Source organism: Phoenix dactylifera, unplaced genomic scaffold, assembly GCF_009389715.1.
Source record: "Phoenix dactylifera cultivar Barhee BC4 unplaced genomic scaffold, palm_55x_up_171113_PBpolish2nd_filt_p 000139F, whole genome shotgun sequence".
Classification (NCBI taxonomy): domain Eukaryota; kingdom Viridiplantae; phylum Streptophyta; class Magnoliopsida; order Arecales; family Arecaceae; genus Phoenix; species Phoenix dactylifera.
The window spans coordinates 807,026-830,322 of record NW_024067695.1 but is presented as its reverse complement, the minus strand read 5'-3'; the positions used below and the strand labels follow the sequence as shown (position 1 = coordinate 830,322).

At 40.5% G+C, this 23,297-nt stretch overlaps 2 protein-coding genes and 1 pseudogene across 2 annotated transcripts; 2 read left to right on the top strand and 1 right to left on the bottom strand.

The window, feature by feature from the left end:
* Positions 1–3,752: 3,752 nt before the first annotated feature.
* On the top strand, positions 3,753–10,221 carry LOC103696358 (protein LOL2). The gene is made up of 4 exons (XM_008777955.4): positions 3,753–4,003; positions 5,051–5,158; positions 8,471–8,580; positions 9,777–10,221. The coding sequence occupies exons 1-4, from the start codon at positions 3,907–3,909 to the stop codon at positions 9,846–9,848; spliced, it is 387 nt and encodes a 128-aa protein (XP_008776177.1). The 5' UTR covers positions 3,753–3,906; the 3' UTR covers positions 9,849–10,221.
* Positions 10,222–14,438: 4,217 nt separating this feature from the next.
* On the bottom strand, positions 14,439–18,170 carry LOC103696360 (protein AMEIOTIC 1 homolog). Its single transcript, XM_039116778.1, has 7 exons — positions 18,018–18,170; positions 17,458–17,826; positions 16,796–17,379; positions 16,495–16,585; positions 15,973–16,056; positions 15,100–15,831; positions 14,439–14,852 (listed from the first exon to the last, which is right to left on the bottom strand). The coding sequence occupies exons 1-7, from the start codon at positions 18,168–18,170 to the stop codon at positions 14,718–14,720; spliced, it is 2,148 nt and encodes a 715-aa protein (XP_038972706.1). The 3' UTR covers positions 14,439–14,717.
* Positions 18,171–22,033: 3,863 nt separating this feature from the next.
* Positions 22,034–22,742, top strand: LOC113461203 (annotated as a pseudogene).
* The last annotated feature ends 555 nt before the right edge of the window (positions 22,743–23,297 follow it).

Sequence of the window (23,297 nt, the reverse complement as noted above, 5' to 3'; positions counted from 1 at the left end):
ATCTAAATTTTTCGAAGTTCACATCATGAGTGCATAGAAGTTTGGTTGACCGTTTTTTGAGAATGTATTGGTTATAGTGTTACTTTCTTAAGTTTCGGGTTCACAAATTTAGGGATCGTTTGGTTCCTTTCAATTAGAAACTGGCTGCTATAAAAGATGTTGCGTGAAGCTGGAATTGCATTGTTTGAGTACGATGCACCGTCACTTCTTTTGTTTGGAGTAGCAGCTGGGAAATGCAAGCATGTAGGACCTATTCGGTCGGAATATCTAAAAGAAGTGTCGTCACCATTTCAGAAGGGTATAAAGTAGCCCCACGCCAACACATATCCTCAATCTAAATATATTAGTAAAATAAGAATAAATATATATAAAAATAAAAGATATTAATAATAATTTAATAGAAATCGCAATTAATTTGTAGATTAAAAAGAAATAAATCTAAATAATTATTTTAAATAATGGAAACAATGCAAGATGCCTCATGGTTATTCTTTCTCTAAAACGATGTAAATAGGTTTTTATTTGGTGCAAGCACTGAGAAAGCATACAAATGTGTAGTCGGAGATCGAAAGCATTATTCTGAGTGGATTCTACAGAAGGGGCCGAAAGTATTCGACCAGCCACTTCTAGAAGACATATGAATGCTACTGAGAGAGTGTGATGCCTTTTAGATTGTACATGTGCTCTGAATGACAAATAGAGCCGCTGGTTGGGTCGTTTTCTTTGTTGCTCACTATTTTAGAGAGATTCTCTAGACCCGTTTTGTATCTGATGCTCTATTTTTTTGAAATATTTTATTTTTTGATTCAGATGGCAATGCTCATATAAGACTAGTGTGAGATGTACCCAAAAAAAAACAAAAAACAAACAGACAAATGTGTAGTCGGGCTGCAAGGAGGAAGTTGTCGAAGGCAGCATGGGTGTGGCCATGCTGGGCAAAGGTGATTAGAATAACACACCGAGGTTCCTTTCGGGCATTTCATCAGGCACTGGTGGGGATGGTCGAGGCTGCATTTCTAGTAGGGAGAGTTGAGGAGCTGCCAAACGAAGGGTAAGGCATTGTAGCCGGACTTGAGGCAGCAGGCATAGACTTGGCAGCCAAGGTCGAGGAGGGTGGCGCTGCTGCAGATGCGGACGACATGAGAGCAGGTGAAGTCGTTGGATTAGCGCGGATTTTGGGCAAGGCTGTAGATGAGGACGGTCTTGGAGAGGACGTTGTTTTGGGCCATCTCGTCGATCAGTCGGCGGGCGTTCGGGAGGAGGGCGTACTTGGCGTGCGCATCAACAATGGCGGAGGCGATGAAGATGTCGGTGGGCTGAAAGGGGATTTTGAAGGCGAGGGTGTGGAGGAAGCGAGCAACGGAGGGGAGGGATCGCACGGGCGGACCCTTGATGGAAGAGGGAGGGTGCGGTCGGAGAGCGGGCACGCCGTGGAGGAGCATGGAGCAAAAGGCGGAGCGGGCGTCGTCGGGAGATGAAAGGAAGGGGAAACGGGATGGGGACCCTCGCGATGGGTTGAAAGATCGTATATTATAATGGAATATAATATTATTATGATATAATCAGATAATAGAATATAATATAATCTAATATATTATTTTTTATATTATTAATCGTATATTATATTACCAGTATTATAATAATATCATATATTATGATAATATGACTATTATTATTATTATAATAATATAAAATTATGATTGTAATAATATGTTATATTATGCTTATAATAAAATATAAGAATATATTATATTATAATTATATTTTACTACAATCATATAATATATTATTAATTTATTATTATATTATATTTATAGTATAATAATATATTATGAAATTATAGATATAAAATATAATCATGAGATTTGTTGGTGCATATTTTGGTCATAAAATTTTTTTATTAAAATCAAAACAGCTTTCCAACAAGGAATGGATGCACTTTTGGGAAGAAGCTCCAAAATAGAGCTTTTTCTAAATATAAGAATATATTATATTATAATTATATTTTACTACAATCATATAATTTATTGTTAATTTATTATTATATTATATTTGTAGTATAATAATATATTATGAAATTATTGATGTAAGATATAATTATGAGATTTGTTGGTGCGTATTTTGATCATAAATTTTTTTTTATTAAAATCAAAACAGCTTTCCAACATGGGATGGATGCACTTTTGGAAAGAAGCTTCAAAATAGAACTTTTTTTCAAATAGACCTTTTCAGTTTTCTGATAAAGCCAAAATAGCTTTTCGATTTTTTACCAAATACCACCATACCATCTAAAAACTTTGCCAAATGGAGTCGAAACTCATAGGCAAACCGATTCCAATAGGTCAAGCCACGACTAGTCAAACCAACCCATAACCAACCAATCCCAAAACGTAGCTAGCCAAATCCGAACCCTAGCAAACTCAAGACCAAGTCAAGGTTAATCTAAGCTCAAGTCATAGCTAACTGGAGCCTAAACCATGGTCACTAAGCTAAGGCAACAATATCCAATCCATATCAAAAACTCAAACCACCGGTCCAAGCGAAAACCATTCTATATAAAAAAATCTTCATATATTAATCTCGCACCTATATGCTTTTTATTATTCAATTTTAACCGACACTCCTTTATCCATTTCCACATTTATCACTATTCATGCCATCTAAGTAGCATGACATCCAACTCTTCATTTGTCCTTTTTCATACACTCTCTTATCCTATTGGTAAGAGCTTTAACCTTAACCTCAACCTTAGATCTTTATGAACTTAATAAACACTCACCATCTTATCCTCACTCCTAATTTCAAAGAAACAAATCTTAGCCACATAATTTCTTAAGTTGTTATAATCATCTTGTGGTCATCCCTACACCTCCCAACCTCTAAGCCTACCTCTTTGGGTAAGCATAAGAAATTTCGACCATCTCATCCATGTTCTTCATTTTAAATGATAAAATCCTACCAAATTTGTTACAAAATTTTACAATATCAAATCCATTTTTTTAAAAAATTACATAAAAACCATTCTCATTAATATTGCATTAGCATCTGTTGTTGGATCACAATTGGTATAGGTTTTAGAGATAATGTGATAATGCTCCAAATAATGTTGTGTTTAGCTCAACTCTCCCATTCTTGGCATTTGTACCACTATTTAACATGAAAAGTATGCTTGGTTAATGCACAACTTGTTTCTATATTCATTTGGCTATAATTTTTTGAATTTTTTTTATTGAGAATATTTTCGTTCATAAGAAAATGAGAGGCATTTATGATAGTTTTATACCTAAGACTGGTTACCACGACTTTTTTTAAAATATTTAATATTTATAGCTGTCTTTTATTTTAAGAAAAAAGGAAAAGGGGACCATCTTAATCAAACTTAAATGTTTAAAGATGCATCATCCAAAATTTGAGCCCCAAATACTCGATTGCTAAGAAGAGACCTACGATGATTAGGACAAGTCCTAGTTCATTGATATAAATAATTTTGTAATATATCTATATTTGTCCATCATATAATAATTTTATACTAATACATGTAATACTTAGGCTTTGGAGTCTTCTACTCCCTCACGCGCTCGTAGGTGGCTTCAATTTTTTTTTAATTTTCGGTATAATGGTGATTTATCTTAAATGTACATAAGTATATTTAAAAAAAAATTAAAAACAAAATTGACGGAAAGAAGGAGGAAGAGACTCAAAAACTTTTTTTTTTCAAAGAAAAGCACCTGCCCGGCGAGCAGTATACGAGGCTATCCAATCAGCAATATAATTCGTTTTTCTATAAATATGAGGTTCGAAAAAAAAACCAAATCCTCCCACGAGCCTGCAGATATCCCAAGCGGCGGGTGGACAAACTAAACGCGCTCTCTTCTCCGTCTCCGCCCGAACAAAATCGTACCAACGATGGGCAGCTCCCCGGAAGCCGTCCCGCCGGGGTGGGAAAATATCGTTCTCCCGGCACCACCCGCGTCCTCTGCCCCTCCTCCGCCGCCGCCTCCGGGTCAGCTCCCCCCTCCCTCCAATTCCATATCCTTCCTCCAAAACAATATATAGTTGCAGTTTTTATAATTTCGAGAGGAAGCCAAGGAATATGATGATCGCCGGTTTTCGCCATGGTCTAGGTTTTCTGATTATCGATTTTGCGTTCTTGGATCCTACCGCATGTGCATGCTGGGATAATTCAGTTTTACCACACGCAGAATTTGTTTCACCCGAAGAACGTGCTCGACGAAATCTCTGAGAGAAATTGAAAGTAGAGTAGCTAATTGATATGCATAAGGCCATGTAAAGTGCGTTCAAGGATATTGTGGTCATATCCACACTTTTGATGGCTTGTTTTATTGGTTCATTACCATGAATTGGCATTCTTGAAAACACATTATAGGAAATTCGACATATTATAGGAAGACGAGATGGGAGGGGGAAAAAAACCCCTCTTTTGGGAATGTTCTACAACTGGCTATCGACAGAATATCAACTGTTTACAAGTCATTGTCCGCTTCATGGTCAAGGTGACATCAACTAGTTGAAGAGGGAACAAAAGGATTGGTTTATAGGGATTGCTTTCATCTTTCAGGCACAGTTTATAGGTCAAGAACCCTAAATTGGAGAACGGTCCTCATATTTTAAGTTGTGATTTTATTCAGTACATATCATGCAGCTATGCTTTGAACTGGGCAAGGACTTCCTTGCTTCACTCTTTGCTCCTAACATAATTATATACCATGGGCAACATGGGCGATAAACCCTATGCCATGCTGTTATTGTATATAAGATGGCTTGCTGGTGGATTTTCTCGTGAATCTCATGCATATGTTGTTACATTGTACTAGTGCTTTAAATTTATGTTGCCATGTTTGCTGTTATTCCAACCCTTCCATCATTGATTAGAAATTTGTGCGATAACTTTAAGACTTAGGTCCTTGTTGTAACTTCTGGATATTGAGTTGACAAACGTTTCTAAAAATATAATTATTCATGGTAATTTGCCGTTCCTTACCTCTTTTAGTTGTTTCTCAACTTTAGATGTTGTTATAACTTGATGCAGAAATGGGCCAAATGGTCTGCGGAAGTTGTCGTGAACTACTTTCATATCCAAGAGGTGCTGCTTATGTTCAGTGCCCATGCTGTAAGACAGTAAATTTTGTGTTAAAAGGTTTGTTTTCAAATTTATCCTTTGGCAGCAAATGTTAGCTGAAATTGAGCACAGCTCTGATGTCTTTGCTGTTTTGTTTTCACTGAGCCATCTTCTCTTGTACACAACCAACTATATATCTGTTTCTATTTTCTGTCATCTGATTCTGATTTTTTTTTTAAGTAAAAACTTTTTTTTTATTCATATACTATTCCCGGATCTATAATCATATATATTATACATTTTCTTGCAGTTGCCACATCTTGCATTTTTTGATATGAAAACCACAAGCCTTGCTGTAGACAAATATAAATCTGTTTTTTTAAATTACAACATAAATTCAAAATTTGCCAGTGTGTCATTTGTATTTTGCTTCTATGTTATTTTCCAGATTCTTGTACTTAATTATTCTTTTCAGCTTCCTGAAAGTTTCCTTCTTTTTTGTCATTGTGGAAAGGAACATTTTAATGCATGCCAGACCATCAACTTGTGTTTAACAAAGTTCTAATGAAATGTGTACATATTGTGGTATCTTTTTGTGCACAAGCAGTACATTTATTGCCTTATGACAAAGAAAAAGCAATGCAGCCTTCAAAACAGAGTGACAAGATCTGCTAAATTCTTGAAAATTTCTACTATTGACAATTATTTTTCTTTCTTTATTTTTTTTTCAAAGGAAATGTTTAGTTCCACGAGTTTATTTAGTGATAGTTGATCTGGGGAACGCATCAACCCATTATGTACTTAACATTGCCAAAAATAGCTGGGCAATATTTCATGCTTCTTGTTATCTTTCCTGCTCTGCTATTCATATGTCCATTTATATCTTTTGAACATTGGCATATTTGCCCAATCAGGATCATTTCTTCGCATATTTTTTTTTATTTTTTTCATGTTTTACTTTTTTACTTGCGTCCAATGCATCACTATTCTTTCTTCTACTTTTCATATAATTTACTCCAGATTTCATCATTTCCATTTGTCTTCTTTTTTTCCTTTCTCCCCTCAAATATTACAGATATATCATTATTCAACAAATTGAATATCTTAAAACAAAATATGGGTTCACTATGTTGCTCCCCAAAGTTTACTTGCACCAGAGTTCAATTTGCACCAAATTTTATTGTCAATCTGTGTTGTTTATAGGAAGCAAAAGCACTTTCTAGGATTCTTTGCTCTTTCTTACTTCTACATGAGTATTTAGATATTTGTTCTGCTGCTAGTGTAGCCTTCATGCAGTTAACTTCTCATAACATTTGTTTGTAGGAAGCATTTCTTACGTCTGCATCAGTATTTAGATAATTTTTTCTGCTGCTAGTGTAGTCTTCATGCAATTAACTTCTCATAACATTTGTTTGTAGGAAGCAAAAGCACTTTATAGGGTTTGCTTGCTCTTTCTTGCAGCATATATAGATATTTGTTCTGCTTCTATTGTGGCCTTTATGTAAATAAGTTCTCAAAGATTCTTTGTAATCCTTGTGTTTTTCACCCTTTTACGACTAGCAAGATTTTCTTTGTATTTTTTATGCTCTCCCTATTTGATCAGCTTGCCATCTGCTAGATGTTGTGATCCTTTTTGTTTGTTTTCTTAAGAAAATAATAATCTTCCAAGATGTAATTGGAAAAAAAAAAATCTTGCTCTTCTTATGCCTCATTAGGTCCATTTACTTCTTAACAAGCTTCCATTTATTTCTTGTCACGTTAGCTGCCTTTTTAAATACTCTTTCAGCATTAATTACATAGAGATACTTGAAGGTCAGCTTCATCATCTACTCATATGCTGTCTATCGCTGATATTGCCTATCTAGGTTGACCCATTTTAACTTACAGTGGTCTCACCACAACCACCTGGGACTTTTAGTTCTGATTTTTTTGGTCTCTGGTACTATTGTTGCTGGCCTTAGTGAAAAATCATTTATCTTATTCACCATAAGCTGTCTCAGAGCGAGTGACTGAACAAGCTCTCCCATGCTTCCTGTTGGTGTCTAGTTTCTTTGGAAGATATGGTTCTATCATGCGGTCTGTAATGTGAAGAACTACTGTAGGTTTCTTGACTGGTACAACCTGTACAAGGTTCGCCTTATTGCTTTTGAATGCATACCGAAGCATGGCATGTGAGGCCTGTTGTGTTGTGATGGATGTTAATGATCCGTGCTTGTGCAGCTGTCTTAGATTTTCCTTCTCAAGCAACAGCCACATCTGATGGTTGTCTTTTTATACTGCAGCAAGACATCTTTGTTCAACCTTTGCATCTTCTTTCCTGTGATGTTTCCATTTTTGCTCCACATGGTCATAATTTGGCAGACTTTTTTTTTAGAGAATTGCTATAACTATTCTGATTATCTAGCCTCTTTGATAAGGTCATGATTAAGTGATCTTTTTATTAAAAAAAAATCTTGTACCTTGGTTTGTACTTTATTTTGATAGCACGATCTCATGATAGCCATGCTTAATTATTTTTCCTTATACAGTCACAACTTTACCAGATTTTGATCAGCCATAAGAATGCCTGCTCCACTACATAAGATATTCCACCTCAGTTGGAACTTACTTTAGTGTCCAGGTTTGCTTTAGCATATATTTGATTTGTAGCACTTATATTTAGGTCCATAGTACTTCTATCAAGATCTGTATGCAGCTACATGGGCTTCCCATCCACTAGCTACCTTTCTTAATCTTGCCATATATGACTGTAGGCAAGCTTCACAGGATTGTCTTGAAAGACTTAATTATATCATTCTTGATGCTGGATATATAAGGGTGAAATATGAGATCTGCCATGCCAATAGGTTCTCTCATGGTTCTGTCATTCAATATATGGGGTGCAAGGTCTCTCATGGTTCTGTCATTCAATATATGGGATGCAATGAGAAGATTGATGCATGAAGCTTGTCAATTGAGTATTCTAGTACTATTTCAAATTTTTAATTATAATATTTGAATTCATGCATTTTATGGCATGTCAGCCTCTATGCTTCATATTTAACCAGAGGAACTCTGCTCAACAAAACATGCATTTGACCTTGCTGTTCAAGCTTGCTACATTGCTGTCTGGAATTGGTGGCACTAGGATTATATTAGTGTTCAATTGTCTAATGAACGCACCCGATATTTCATCGTGTTTTTGAATTTTTTTGCTACAAGTTTATGCAATTTTGGCAATTTTTCTCGTGAAAATAACTAAGCGTCATTTCTAATTTTTCTTCTTAGTATATATTACACAATGAACCTGCTGATAATATGATGTTGAGATCATTTAAAACTAGTAGATATAATCCCTGAATTCTATTTCTACATAATTCCTTTGATTCATTGATGATATTTCTTCTGTAGCTCATCAGGTTGGTAATGTGAAGTGTGGGAAATGTTCCGTGTTACTGATGTACCCTTATGGAGCTCCATCTGTTAGATGTTCTTCTTGTAGTTTTGTGACTAAAATTGGGGTAAGTAATTTATAAATTCAGATTACATATATTACTTTTCTTGTATGGGGATATCTTTGCTTGTTTTAGCATCCGAGTGGTAGAAGATGGCAGAATCCATTTACAAGCATTAATTATCTCATTGCAAATGGTTTTTGCATGTGCTAGATCCATAAACTTTCATATTAATTGAAGAAATTTCTTTATTCATCTTATAAAACGTCGAACTCCTTTATAACTAAGTTCTTGATATGAATAAATGTGCATTGAAGACTTAAGAAAGCTCTATAAGCAGGGCGCTCAGATTTGTGCTGATGAATGGAGAAAGACGAGAAAACTTTTGGAATAGCATGACTTGATTGAGTTGTCAACAACATTTAGGGCAAATGGTTGGCAAATAAAGAGCCATAAAGCCACCGCTTAAGAGTTGGCGAGAAAAAGAATACCAAGATATTCTAGGCAATTTAATGGATACCTGAACAAAATATGAAGATTGAAGGAGGTTTGTCTCAGTGACACTTGTTTGGATGGATCACTCACGAATATTCAGTTGAAAGATGTTCAAACAGTGGCTGATGTTGTGCACAATATTTTCAGTGCTTTTCCTGTAAGGAAAAAAAAAATGCCATTGTGCTTCATAAGATATGTAGAATGGGCGCCGATAGCCATATTTTCCTCTGTTCTAAAATCCTTATTTTGAGTTTGTTGCCTTTGCTGAAGTAATGCTGGTCTCTTGCCTAGAAGAAAAAGGCGGAGGAACTGGAGGGTTGATAATAGGCTTGCAACCAATCATAAAAAGTACATCAAACTACGAAACGAACCCTGATTTGATAGAAAAACTTACAACAGCATCACAATTATACCTTGTCAGGAATGTTTGGTGAATGAGGGTTCGTAATGCTAACCTAAAAGGATGATTCATAAGCCATTGTTGAAAAAATGGGAGACAGTCCGGAGTGCCTTGATTGTGGTTTCATCTTTGAGGAAGTGAAGGTGTAATTGAGGTTGTACATGAATGCTCAAATAATAACCAAGGTAGTGTATTTCTTTGTTTATCTGTTATGGTGCCAGATTTTATATTTACAATGATCGTCTTTTGTTTTGGTGTAACTGCATGTGTACATAAGTGATGTATCAGGGCAACTCGTGTGATTGGATTTTCAGTTAATTATATTTGAATGCATGGAATCTAAATCAGGGACATGGATGTTCTACAGGCGCACAATATTCGGCCTCCCGTCTCAGTGCAGCAGGGCCAACCTCCGCCACCTCAAAGTCCTGTTCAATAGACGTAGTTCTTCCAATCTGGTATCTATTCTCTACTAAAGGGCTTGGTAGCATTTTTTGGTCAAACAAGTGGCTTGATAGGATTATGTACCTTGAAAATGATAATCAAATTATTTAGTGAATTATCAATTTATTGATAGTTAGATATCATTGTTGTGTAAGCCTGAATAATCCTGTTTTTGTCTGATATGTGGACTTAATGCTGTTACCCCTCCCATGCTCCTCCCAAGTTGGGACTCAGGAAATTTTGTATATTCATATAAATTATGTAGCAGATAATATTATCTGTGTTGCCTAATGTCAACACATTAGGAACCAATGCTATGTAATCTTCTGATCTTCAATGAATATTTATCGAATGAGGTTTCAAGAACAGAGTCAAGACATACGCTTTTCTCTTCCCACATTTTCTTTTTGATTCTTTTTTTTTTTTTTGTTCTAAAAGGGGTGCATCACATAAGATTGCATTTATCACAACCATCAGTGCTGCCTCTGCCGTAATTATTAACTATCCATGTTTTGTTTGCTAAAAAAACTTCTCTGTTTTGTCTCACATGTATTATGGAATAATTATCGCTTCTAACATGGAAGCGGTCTCATCCTAGATGTGTGTTCTGGAATTTAAGTTTGCTAAGTTGAGAGTAAGTCTTGAGATTGATACTGTCCCAAGGACAACTGAATTCACTTCATAAAGGGTACTAACGTGTTGTTACACTGGTTGTAACTAAACCTGATCCATCGAAATCAGCGTGTGCAGCTGCTTGGTCCTCACTTTCTATTGTTCCATGGATCAGTCGCTTCCTACAAAGTCTCATAAAGGACAGAAGCGGATTGTGAAAATAAAATTATTACCCCACATTAATTGGCTTCGCCGATTAACTGGCCTGTCCGGGTGCTTCGTTAGATTGTTCCAGACACGGATTAACTAGCTTCACTGATTAACTGGCCTTGTTAGGATATGGATTGATAAGAGTTTCCCGGCAGCGCTCCTGGGGTATTTCGACTCTAAAATTACAACAAAAAGAAGTGGTACTTAAAAAAAAAAAAAAAAATCCAACGCTTTTTAATGCGTATATTGACGTTTATAAGCGTCGGTATTTTTAGTGTCGATGCTTTCTAAAGCGTCACAAAAGCGTCGGCAATATGAGAATGGAAATTTTATTTGGCAGACGTTTTGAAAAGCATCAGCAATAGTGGTAGTTTTGCCGACACTTTTAAGCATCCGCAATACTAATTCTAAAGCATCGTTAGAGTTATTCTTTTCTAAAAAAAATTATTTAAAAAGCCTAATTAATTTTTTTGGGGGCCAAAAAAAAAAAACCTGGATCTAGCTGGAGAGAGAGATTAACAGACATTTAATCTCTGCCGCAAATAAATTTGACAAACTTAATTAAAAAAAAAACTTCATTTTCTATTTTTCTTCTCTATTACTAATTCCTTCTGATTCTTCTTCTTCTAAAAGCACAAGATAGATAACTTTAGAAAGTTAAAAAAAAAAAAGTACAAAAGGAATAGCACAAGAAGAACAACATATGCCCAATTTATATGATGTTTCTTTTACAAATTACAATAGGAAGCATATTACAACAAATGCCCAATTTACATGATGTTTCTTTTCCTTCTGTCAAATTATCTTTTATAATAGGAATAACACATGAAGCATATTTATAAGTTACAAATTACAAATTACAATTGAAATAAATTGACACGAAACATCCCCAACCCCAACCTCCGCTTCGATTCCATTTCCTCTTCTCACTCTCGTGTTGGTGGCGGCCGCTTTTGCACCATCTTGGAGCCGCCATGAGGTCTCGGGGCCCGCAGCCGCATGGCGATCTGCCTCCTTCCACGGCCTGGTGCAGGGGGCCTCCGACTGGGCAACGTCGATGCAGCTACCAGAGAACCATCCGAAGCTCCCTCGGAGGCTGAAGATCAACGAAGCATGGGGGCCGGTGCTCGTGGTGATGTCGCCGGAGAACATGATGGCAAATCTGGTCCAGGCGGTGGCGCAGACATACGGCGGATCTGGTCCCCCACGCCAAGCAGGGATCTTTAGAGCGGCGGATCTGGTCCCCCACGCCAAGCAGATTTCTTCAGAGTGGCGGATCTGGTCCGGGCGGCAGATTTGCTCCCCCACACCGATCCCTCCGATGTTCTTCAGAGCATGAGGCCGCCGATGGTACTCCCTCCTCTCTCTCTGACCCACGCTAGGGTTCCCATTGCCTTGGTTTGGACGTTTTATAGGGGGACTTGGCCTCCGATGATGCAGTTAAGCGTCGTCTTAGGTCTCTTGGACTATTGGATTCCGACGATGCTTTCAAGCGTCATCTGGCCCAAGCCTTAATTTGGCTTCCGATGACACTTATAAGCGTCGTTTTATGTGGGGTTTAAGCGGGATCTAAGAGAAAAGTTAGTGTTAAGTGGGGAGGTTTAGTGAGTAGGATTCTGATGACGTGTTTAAGCGTCTTCTGCTCTTTTTCCTCTTTAGCCTCCTACGATGCTTCTAAGCATCATCTTACAATTTGCTTTGGACAAGGCTCAAAAGTGTCGTCTTAGTTTCATCCCTAAGAAGGTGCTCCGGAGTCCCAAGCATGCTCTAAAAGGTGTGGGTGGTATTTTGGCTTCCGATGACACTTATAAGCATTTTTACTAGAAAATTGGGATAAGAATCTCCACTTAGAGTTCTATCGACATCACACATGTGTTGGACTCTAAGAGCTCTGGTATCATTGAAAATGATAACACCTTACCATGATTTGAGATCATATTTGACGGCATGGCCAAGTGGTAAGGCGGGGGACTGCAAATCCTTTATCCCTAGTTCAAATCCGGGTGTCGCCTGATCAATAAAAGACTTTTAATTTATTATTCTGCTGATCTAACTCGACAAATTCTTGCCCTGCAAGAAGCAGAGGCAAACGACTAGGCCTATCGATACTTGATTTTGAGAATCCATAATTCTATATAAAAAAAAACTGTGAAATGCGCCAAAGCCAAAGCTAAATCGTCTTCCCTTCGCTCGTTTGAAGCCTAGGGATGGACGTCATTGGGTCCCATCAAACCTCCCTCTCTCCCTTACGCTGTACTATCTCTCGCTGCCTGCCTTCTTTCGTTGCTGCCGCCATTAAAGAATGGGAGATGGAAAGGCAACCGTGTAGAATGCAAGCGTGTGTGGAAGCGAGCCCATTAGATTGAATTAGCGTGGTTCGGTTTTACCGGGGGCATACAGCATTATCGGTCGAATAAGCAGTGATTCCTGCTCGGCACTTGCTAGGCCTTCTGCCGCTCTTTCTTCGGCTATTCCACTTGTCGATATTTTTTTCTATAGAATATCTGTGTGATGTCCTTTCCTTTTACGCTTCTTTAAAAAAGCAATTCTCTCTCCTCTGGCATCACTTTACTACCTTTAGATAAAACAGTTCCCGCAGAGCCACGCCCTTGTGATATGATAAGAAGAAAAGGGGCCAGGCCGCCCTCTTTTCTTCGGCAAGGGCAAGGGTTGCCTTAGTTCCCAAGTCAGTTGCCATGTGTCTAGATGTCAGTCTTATAAATCCTTGTATGTATCCAATTGAATGACACTTGTCATCTCCATGAAGGCTCTCTAAGTCTATATAAAAAGTCGCCCATGAGAGGAGAAGTGTCGGAGGCTAAAATATGGTAGTAGATAGTTTTGGCTTTTGGCGACGCTTATTAGCGTTGTTTTGGTTTAATTCCTGACGACGCTATCAAAAAGCGTTGGCAAATTTGGGCGCGGTCACCAAATAGCCACGTTTCTTTCTTGCATTGGCAGATAAGAGTTGGAAAATTCTATTTTTGTTGGAGTGTGGCATGATACGACTAATTCGTGTTTAGATGTGGTAAATTAGATCATCTGGAGAAAGAAATAATTTATTCTTGCATGATTTATTTTTTCTTCCAGAAGTTCCGGTCTCTTTCAAACTCTCCCTGATCGTCGGATTTTTCAAACTCTCCTCCCGTCGGGAAGTTCTTATCGGGCAGATAAGAAGCCAATGAAAAAAGACGGAAGGATCGCAGGAGCACTGCGAAACTTATTATTCTAAGACTTTGATAACAAAATAAGTTATTTTGTTAAGTGGATATGTCACTGAAAATATTTGGGCTTTCAGTCCCATTGATCTCGCACGAACCCTGAAATTGTTCTACCCGGTGATATCTTCTCAGTTAGTCCCCGGTAGCCTAGTGCAGATAGACGCAGCTACAAGCTGCATAAACTTACTGCCCCCACTGCCCTTGAGAACTGGCACATTTCAGGAGGCACTATGCCACCTGATCAAGCTGTGCTTTCTGTACGTCCGACCCAGCTGATCATGCTGGCATATTATCCAGTTTGCCTTTTACCCTGATTGGATCATACACACCACTGCAAGCATTCCTTCATCTCTCTCACTTTCCCATCCTATCAAATGCATGTCCCCGACACTGCAAAGCAAATTTCTATATAAAATCGCACAAACATCATAACAAGATGCATTATTTTCCTTTCTTAAACGTAAAAGCTCGGTTTCCAGAGCCATATACAGAGATATCCATGTTCAGAAACACGGACGGGAAGGAACACGGTTGTCATTTAATTTTTATAATACAAATAAGACCCCGATCCTCCCGCTTGCTTTGTAGCCGTAGTCTAACCATGCTAAGTGAGGCTAAAAAGTAACTAAGCAACGTGGCGGAGCAAGGGAAAACTTGCGGTAAAGCTAAACGAAAGTGAAGGACCTTCGGTTGTTTGCCAAAACAAAAAAGACCTTCTGCTACTACATAAGAGCAACGATCATTACTAGTCTTAATAGGAGATGGAGAAACTGAACTAATTACCATCTGTGGTTCACCAGCGGATCCAGAAAAATGACTCGTCAGCGGTAGGAGGAAGGCGTAGCCAGGGCCAGATCCGTGGTGATGTTGCTCCACCCTCCCCCTTGTGCCAGTTCCCACAACGCCTCTTTCTTCTTATTCTCTCCGCCACCTCCTCCCAACGGAGACGACGTTCCCTGTACCTCCAGAACAAAACATGGAAAGAACTTTTGTTATATATATCAACCTGGATGAAGAAGAAGAAGAAGAAGAAGATCATGAATGGAGAAACTCTTGCGTTTCCCCGTTCTTAATTATTTTAAAAAGAAACTTCCTACCCCTAAATGTTAGAAAGGGACATTTGAGTAATAATAATAATATATAAATGAAGTTCTCTCAGGAAAGGGTAATCATATATAGATGAGGGCAGCAGCTGGTACGTACGCGTGCCGTGGGGAGGTGGTGGCGGTGCACGGAAGGGCAGATGTTCTCGGAGCTGGCCGTTCTCTCCTGCTGCTGCTGCTGCTGCTGGTGACGCTGATAGGAGGAGGGGACCACCACGACCTCCGCCGCGGCGGGGTCGGGGACGCGTGGCAGGACGGGGGACGTCGGGGCCGGCAGGAGGAGGAGATTGGGCGCTGACGTGGCGGACGAGGCCGAGGGTGGGGTGGGGATTCCCCCGAAAAACATGAGCTGATCCTCCAGCGTCGCGGTGGTGGCGGTGGTCGCGGCGGGGACCATCAGCCCCTGGGCCTGGGCGCGTAGCGATGACGACCCCACCACATCCGCCCCGTTCCTCCTGCTGCTGCTGCTGATGAGCGCGGCGCTGTTGGGCCACAGGAACGTCCCCTGGGGCTTGCATATCCTGAACCCACTCCTCCTCACCGTCCTTTTCCCGCCTCCGCCTCCACCGCTGCCATCGTTGTTGTTGTTGTTGTTGTTACTGTTGGCATTGGCGATGGTCGTAGGAGGAGTAGTGACCCTGGTGCTGCTGCTGTTGTCGTTGGTCGTGCTACTTTTAGTACTCATGGTGTTTTTGGATTGCTGCTGTTTGCCCCTTTCCTCTTCCTCCTTATTGTCATCACCTCCATCCAGCCAGCCCTTGTCTTTCGTCACCATCTCCGCTTCCACCTCCGTTTTCTTGTCCTTCTCTTCCTTGAGTAAGCGGATCTCTTCCTGCATCAAACCCCAACCACCACCCGAAGCATTATGATCAGATTAACAAAATCATTATAAAAGCTAAAATTAATGAAAAAGCTGATCCGGAAAGGATCCCGATTCTTTATCATAAGAAGCTTCCTGCATTATGTACGCTACCTTCAGCTCCAGCAAATGACTGGATAAAGCTGACATATTTTCTTCCATCTTGCTGTTCGATTCCAGCAAGCTCTGGTATCTCTCCTGCAATCACCATGCGACTGCTTACTAAAATGCTACATATATAAATAATAAAAACCAAGAGATTCCCTGTACCCAAAAAAAAAAAGAAGACAAAAGCAAGTGAATCCCATTAAATAGCGAATCAGATGCACATATTAACGTGGAACCCTGAATTCCTGGACAAGACAAGACTCACGTGTTTGACGCTCATCTACTGCCACTAAGTCACACAACGTGTTAGCTAACAAATTTGCAAATTATTGCGTGGATACTAAGTATAAAACCCTGGCGAAAACCAATCTCACGTGCTCCTTACTTATTTGCTGTCATTAAAGTGTCACAATTAATGCGTCAGAAAACAAGTATATATTAGCGTAGTTGTTCTGCATGTAAAATTTATTTCTAAACAAATAAAGAACGGGAAAAAAAGAGAGGGAACGACCAACAACAAAAAATCACCTCCCAGGTGCCAGAACCATTATCAACTTCCGGGCGAATTTCTTTAGCTACCTTTTCCAGGTTCCTCAGAGAACTCAGTAGCTCCATATCCCTTTTTCCCCAGTACATATCATCAAACAAAAAACAACCAGAGAGTTAAATAAAATTTAAAAAACACAGCCTATACCTATGAAGGAAAGAACTACAAAGCCTATTTTATATATATAATATATATAATATATATATATATATATATATATAGAGAGAGAGAGAGAGAGAGAGAGAGAGAGAGAGAGAGAGAGAGAGAGAGAGAGAGAGAGACCTCTTCAGAACGGCGATCTCCTCCCGGAGCTCACGAATGTCCCTTTTGCATTCTGTGCCACACGGGCACGGCGACACGGCATCCCCGGGTTTCCACCCTGGCGGAGGGATCCAGTAGAGGTCCATCACCCCTGCCTTCCTCCGTATCTCCACCAGCTCCGCCGGTTCCAACCAGTACTCCATGGCGCCCTCGGCATTATGCCGTCGACGGAACCGCTCGGTGCCGCCGGCCACGGTCTTACCGTCCATGTGTTTCAGGAGGTGGTCCAGAAGGCCAGTGTCCCCGATGTGTTTTCTCGCCTCCTCCCGTAGCGCCTGACGCATGATGGGGTTCCCCAGCTCCGCCCCCTTCTCCTTCATTATCTCCAGCAGCTTCATCTCCGCCGCCTCGTACCTCTCCGACGACCACCGGTCCTTGGATGCCTTCACCCGGCTCTCCTTTTCGCACTTCCTCTTCTTCTCCTCCTCATGACGCGGCATCTTCCTTTCCCTCTTGTCTTCTTTCTTCTTCTTTCTTTTCTTATTCTCTTCCTTCTCCTTCTTGCAAGCCTCACGAGTCCTCTTCTGTCCAACCTGCTGCTCCTCCTCCTCCGCTTGTTCCTCCTCCTCTTCCTCCTTCTTCTCTGGCATCGGCAACTCCCTGTGCCTTCCGATGTATTTAACCTTCCGCCGGATCCCCCAACCCAAAGTCCCGGCGCTTTGGAGGGCTAAGAGGCAGTAACCCATCGGCTCTGACGTCCTCCCTTCCTCCTCCGCCGCTTCTTGTGCGGCCGTGGCGGGCAACGAGGCGAGAGGTTGGCAGTCGTATGCCCTGGGAGCCACGAGCCAGAAGCTCTCCAAGTTTTTCTCCTCCTCCCAGGTGGACGAGGGTACCGGTCTCCGGAGGATCCTCACCGCCTGTTTCAAGCTCATGACGAACCTCTCGTCCAGCTCGGGCTCGCGCCCGTCGGCCGGGTAAAAGGAGAAGTAGTTCCGCAGCGAAAGGGTGCTCGGGAAGCTCACTGTCACGTCCAACTCCGAAGTCTCCGTTACCTAACATTCATTGAAAAACTAAGTATCTCCAACAACATATATATATATATATATATATATATATATATATATATATATATATATATATATATATATATATATATATATATATATATATATATATATATATATATATATATAACCAAAAAGAAGAATAGAAAAAAAGGGTCGGAGATGAAGCCGACTTAAACCTTTACGACCCGAATGGCTTTCAGCTGGATCGGAGACTTCGGCGGAAGCTTTTCGTGATCGATTTCGTAGAACGCGCCTATTTCGAATTGTTCTATTGAAATTCCATGGACAAATGATGTAAGTCTAACCGGAGCAACACGATTATATCTCATGTGACTTCCCAATCTGCCCCCATAAATGTGACTGTTGCATTAAACTATGAGGGCATTCCAGGAATAAAAATAAAGAGGGACATAGAGTATGGGATCAGATGGGAATCAGAGGAAGGTAGTGGGGAGCAGTACCGTTGCAGGGAGGTGCAAGGCCAAAAACAGAATCGGGCAGCATCTGTCTCCCTAAAGCTCGCCTTCTCGTGTCCGTGATGGAGTCATTCCTTTTCGAGTAGTAGTACTTCACCTGCCGCCGAAATACTTGCTTTTAATAAACTAGAACAAAAAAACCCACTGATGGAAGCAGAAAAAAAAGATGACAAGCCATTCGTCCCGTCATCATCACAACGAGTAGCGCCCCCACGCCCCTCTTCCCCCCGTTTCCACCCTCTCGCTAGACAAAATAGAATATCCGATCTTCCTCTGATAACGACCCGCGCGCCCTCCACCATAACCGACTCAAGGCTTCCAAATCCTCTCTACAAATAATCGCCGATCATTCCAAGATCTTGCTTTTACGCCCTCCCCTCACCCGGGAAAAAACCAATAAATAAATAAATAAATAGCATAGCTCTTTCCATCAAGACGATTCACTAGTTGATTAGATGTAGCCCGTCCGATCAAGATCATCGTGGGATGAATGAGCTACTCTTGCGGCCGCCTGATCTTGATCGTGAGGCGACATCATCCCTTTATTTAAAAGAACAAAGCAAAGGAAGGAAAAGAAGCAGCAGCATAGAATTAGAGGAGAAAATTCTGGATTTTTTCTTTTTTGTAGGGGGTGGGGGGGTGTTCGCTTAAGGGAAAAAGGGAAATACCGTACTGGTCTCGGCGGCCAAGGAAGGCAGAGCAGAACCAACCTCGGTGCTTGTTTCTGCCATCTGCAACTCTTTTCTAGGGTTTCCAACAGAGCAAAGCAGCGATTTTCCGAAATCTGCGAGTGATCCAAAAAGAAATTTTTGTGAAACCTCGCGGATAATTTCGAACATGAAAAGAAAGTTTTAAAACAGTAGAGAGGGTCAGAACCCGCGATACTTCTAAGGAAGAAATGGAAAGGAACGGAGAGAAGAAAAGAAGCAGATAAAGGTCTTTAATTACTATCAGGGCTTAGTTTTTTTCTCCCAAAAAACCCTAAAGTCGCGTAAAACTGGCTGTTTTCCTTTCTTTAGCTAACCAAGCTCCGATCAAAAGTGGATCAAAAGTTGTTTCACGTATAGGGAAAGAAAAACACATGAGGACCATCAAAATACTTCAGTGGAAAAAGATCTGAGAGTTTCAGACGGTGAGATTTGCTTCAACTTCCAAAGAAACTGCGAGATCGGAGCTTGAACTACTCAAAAGCGGGAAGAAGAATCAGTATCGATCGGTCGGAATGAAAGGCTCGGAAATGCAGTACTTGCTAAAAACCAAACGGAGACAAGGCGATCGTATACGAGAGACCTTTTCTTAGGTCGGCGTGGCTCTGTCCACGGGATCCGATCCATTTCTTGCGAGAAAAAGAAGCACATTTCCAAGGATCAGCTGGAGATTGATCTCAGAAAGAGGAAAAACTACAAAAGAATAGGCGATAAAGAAATGCAAGAAAGCAAGAAAAGTAGTAGAGAAAACCCTTTCTCTTCTCGGGCAAGAAAGACGAGAAATTACCGGAAAAAAGAGGAGATCATGGGAGCTCTCGATGGATCTGGGGTTGGTGCATCCAAAGCTCTCTCCTTGTTCTCCTCCCCCCCTTTCTTTCCCTCTCCTTGCAATATTGGAGAAGGGGACATGAAGAAGGAGGGACGAGGTTTTGAGCTGGTGGAGACTGTGGATAGAGAGAGAGATTGGAACCTTCTTTCTAACAAACGTGAGAGGTGGAGGGGAGGAGTATATATAGGGGGAATAAAAAATAAAAGAAAATAAAATTATAATAATAATTCGTAACGGAAGAATCGCCAATGGCATCATTACCTGGGGCACGGAGCTCTCTACTCACGTGCTATGGCGGCAGGCCAATCATCTGCCGAGGTTTTGATGCCGGATTTGCCCAGCGAACTTTCATAAAATTACTTTCTCATCCCTCCAGTACTTCTATTGCTCAACCATCATGCACCGTCAGTTTTTCCACCTCCATCTCGGCAGCTTTAGTAATTTTGAATAATCACCTATTAATATTTGTGTTATCTGTTGTTTAACAGCTCTAGCTTTGTTTCATCGAGCAGCTTAAAGAGTGGATCGGAAGAGTAAGCTGTCATTTGACAAGTTCCGATCATTCTACTCGTTTGATACCGAGCGATCTTGGGATATTTTTATTTTGGATGCTTGAAAGCATCGTGGGACCTTTGATAATAATTGTCGCTCCATGATCTAAAAAGATTTTGCAATTTAAATTCTTCATTTGGATGATTAATAAAAAAATACTAGAACCTAAAGTTTGGTTTGTTATCGGAAAACATTAGTTGCAAATTTCGAATTTTTGTCTTGTATCCAACTATAATTTTCTTCATTAGTATTTTGTCTTGGACTGTTCATCAATTTAACATTAGGCTTTGGTTATTTCATAACTCCCCCAAAGGAGAAACTAACTATGCTCCTTTTTTTTTGTTGGTATATAACTAACCATGCGCTTTAGTAAGCCTCCTAAATGGTCAAAATGGAAGCGTTTATCATGAGTACTTTAGTAAATAATAATGTAATGATACTTGCCAATAACCTATTAGAGTTATAGAATTAAATTCATAGCAAAACCCTTTTTTCACCTTCATAGAAGATAACGTAGACAAACTATAATATATAGTTTGAGTAGCATATCACCTTGACCACTTAGTAAAATACTTTTAGCCCATATCACTGAAAGACGGTTAAGTAGGCTGAGGCCCTGTTTGGGGAAGCTTTTGGAGGGCCAAAAAACACTTTCTGGACTTCCAAAAGTACTTTTAGATAAAAAATTATGTTTGGTAAAATTTTTGGAAAGTTGTTTCAGCTTTTGCGGGAAGTTGAAAACAGCTTTTGAAGAGAAGCTCCAATTTGGAGCTTTCCGAAAACGCTGTTTTCAGCTTTGTCGATAAGTTGTTTTTTGGTTGTACTAGATTCTCCTTCAAACCAAGTATGCCTTCCGGCAAGCTAATCAGGCTGTTGACTGCCCCCCAGGAGAGCTCTCATGGAAGCCTTTCACCTAGACTCCTAGGCTCCCATCCACTCGATTTGGGCCAAATTGTTAATGATGACGGTATGGGTATACAGTTCATCATATTTTGATTTTGATTTCGAGGCTTAGCCTCCTTCTATGTACTTAAAACACACACACACACACACACACACACAATGTACAGTGGTCATGGATTGTGAAATATATTGAGATAAATGATAATACTTAATGGCTTCTTCATTCGTGATTGTAGGCTAGCAAGCAAAAAACCTCAATGTTCGAAATTGATTACAAAAACTAGCCAACATTTAGAAAGTTCGGTCGCAGCACAATTTCTTCCCGTTTGTTATTTGCCCGAGGCTCCACCTTGATAAGTTGAAACCCGCTTCATCAAGGAAACCAAAGCCTGAGTTCCTCGAGTCACGAACCGATTTCCTCGCACCCGGCCTTCTTACAATTAGCCTTCTTGTTACCCAAAAAATACAGGCTTCTCCGAGATATGTACTGCGGAAATCGGGTCTTAGTCGTCTGCCATCCGCTCGTTAAAATTCCCGAGAGGGGTGGGAACTGGGAACACGCTCTCTCTTCCAACACGCGGAAGAATGGCAACGGTCCGCACACTGATCTCCTTTTCCCTCCTCAACACCCCCAAACTCTCTCCTCCCAGTACCTCAGAAACCTTCTTCTCCCACCCCACCTCCATCTCCATCTCCAACTCCCTCTCAATCTCCCTTAAAACGATATTGTATTCAATCCCTTCCCTCTCAAACCCTATCTCTGCCTCTTCGTCAGGACCTCCAGACCTCCAAAATCCAGCGTCGCCACCGTCAAGTCCCTCTTCACCAGCATCGTCAAAGATATGGGTCAGGTTCAGCACCTAGGGCCCTCCCATGACGGCGGCTTTGAGATGAGAATCGCCGCAAAAACCGTCCTCGGCAGCGTCCACTTCGGCGACACCATACCGTCGTCAACGGCACCTGCCTCACTGTCTCCGACTTCGATCTCGGTGCCTCCAACTTCACTTTCGGCCTCTCGCCGGAGACCTTCCGCAGGACCAATCTCGGCGATCTCATCTCCGGCTCGCGGGTCGATCTGGAGCGGTCCCTCCTGCCGACCTCGAGGATGGGCGGGCACTTCGTCCAGGGCCACGTCGAGGGGACCGGCCAGATCGTGTCGCCGGAATCCGAGGGCGACTCTCTCTGGGTGAAGGTAAGGGCGCCGCCGAGGCTGCTCTAGCTCGTGGTGCCCAAGGGATTTATCGAGGCGGACGGGACGAGCCTAACGGTGGTCGGCGTTTACGCGGAGGAGAAATGCTTCGATTTTATGCTGGTGGGCTATACCCAGTAGAAGATTGTGAAACCTACGAAGAAAGTGGGATGAGATAAACTTGGGGTCCAGCATAATTCTAGAAATCACGTAATAATTTATATTACTTCATAATATTTTTTTTATTGGTATATTTTTTTATGGGCTTTTATTATTTTTTTGTTATCGTGATTTTGTTAGAATAATTTTAGGAATCATGTATATTAATCAATAATATTTTTTTTAGCATGATCCTATATCAGCATATATTAACCAATATTATTTTCTTTTACACACATTCTATTAGTTTTCTGCACATGGAAAAAAAGGTTTTACCTCATTTGGTTTCACAAATTTTAGATAATACGATCAGATGATCTCAAGTATCTTTTATTTAGAAAAAAAAAGTCAACCGGAACTAATGACAAGATCCATGTAGCAACCCTCAAATTCACAGACATAATTTTTTGATCGTGATCTACAATGTGGATCGTAGTTTATCTTGATATTTAAGTACTAAATATAGCAGTCTTCTTGGCTTTTGGTTGGATGATCTGCATAGCTGTGTTTAGAATGAAATTTCATGTTTATTTTTCTCTGTAGAATGTTTGATTCTCATATTCGGCATTTTGGTATTAATTTTCGGTTCACATCCAGTTGCATATCTATCAGGGTTTTGCAACTTATCTACTTTCATTTTT

Excerpts from the sequence above, each read along its gene's own strand:
- LOC103696360 (XM_039116778.1), bottom strand. The coding sequence starts at position 18,170 with ATGAGATATAATCGTGTTGCTCCGGTTAGACTTACATCATTTGTCCAT. Across the intron at positions 17,827-18,017 it reads AAGCCATTCGGGTCGTAAAG|GTAACGGAGACTTCGGAGTT; the intron begins GTTTAAGTCGGC and ends AATGAATGTTAG. Across the intron at positions 14,853-15,099 it reads ACCACCTCCCCACGGCACGC|GGAACGTCGTCTCCGTTGGG; the intron begins GTACGTACCAGC and ends CTGGAGGTACAG.
- LOC103696358 (XM_008777955.4), top strand. The coding sequence starts at position 3,907 with ATGGGCAGCTCCCCGGAAGCCGTCCCGCCGGGGTGGGAAAATATCGTT. Across the intron at positions 4,004-5,050 it reads TCCTCCGCCGCCGCCTCCGG|AAATGGGCCAAATGGTCTGC; the intron begins GTCAGCTCCCCC and ends AACTTGATGCAG. Across the intron at positions 5,159-8,470 it reads AGTAAATTTTGTGTTAAAAG|CTCATCAGGTTGGTAATGTG; the intron begins GTTTGTTTTCAA and ends TTTCTTCTGTAG.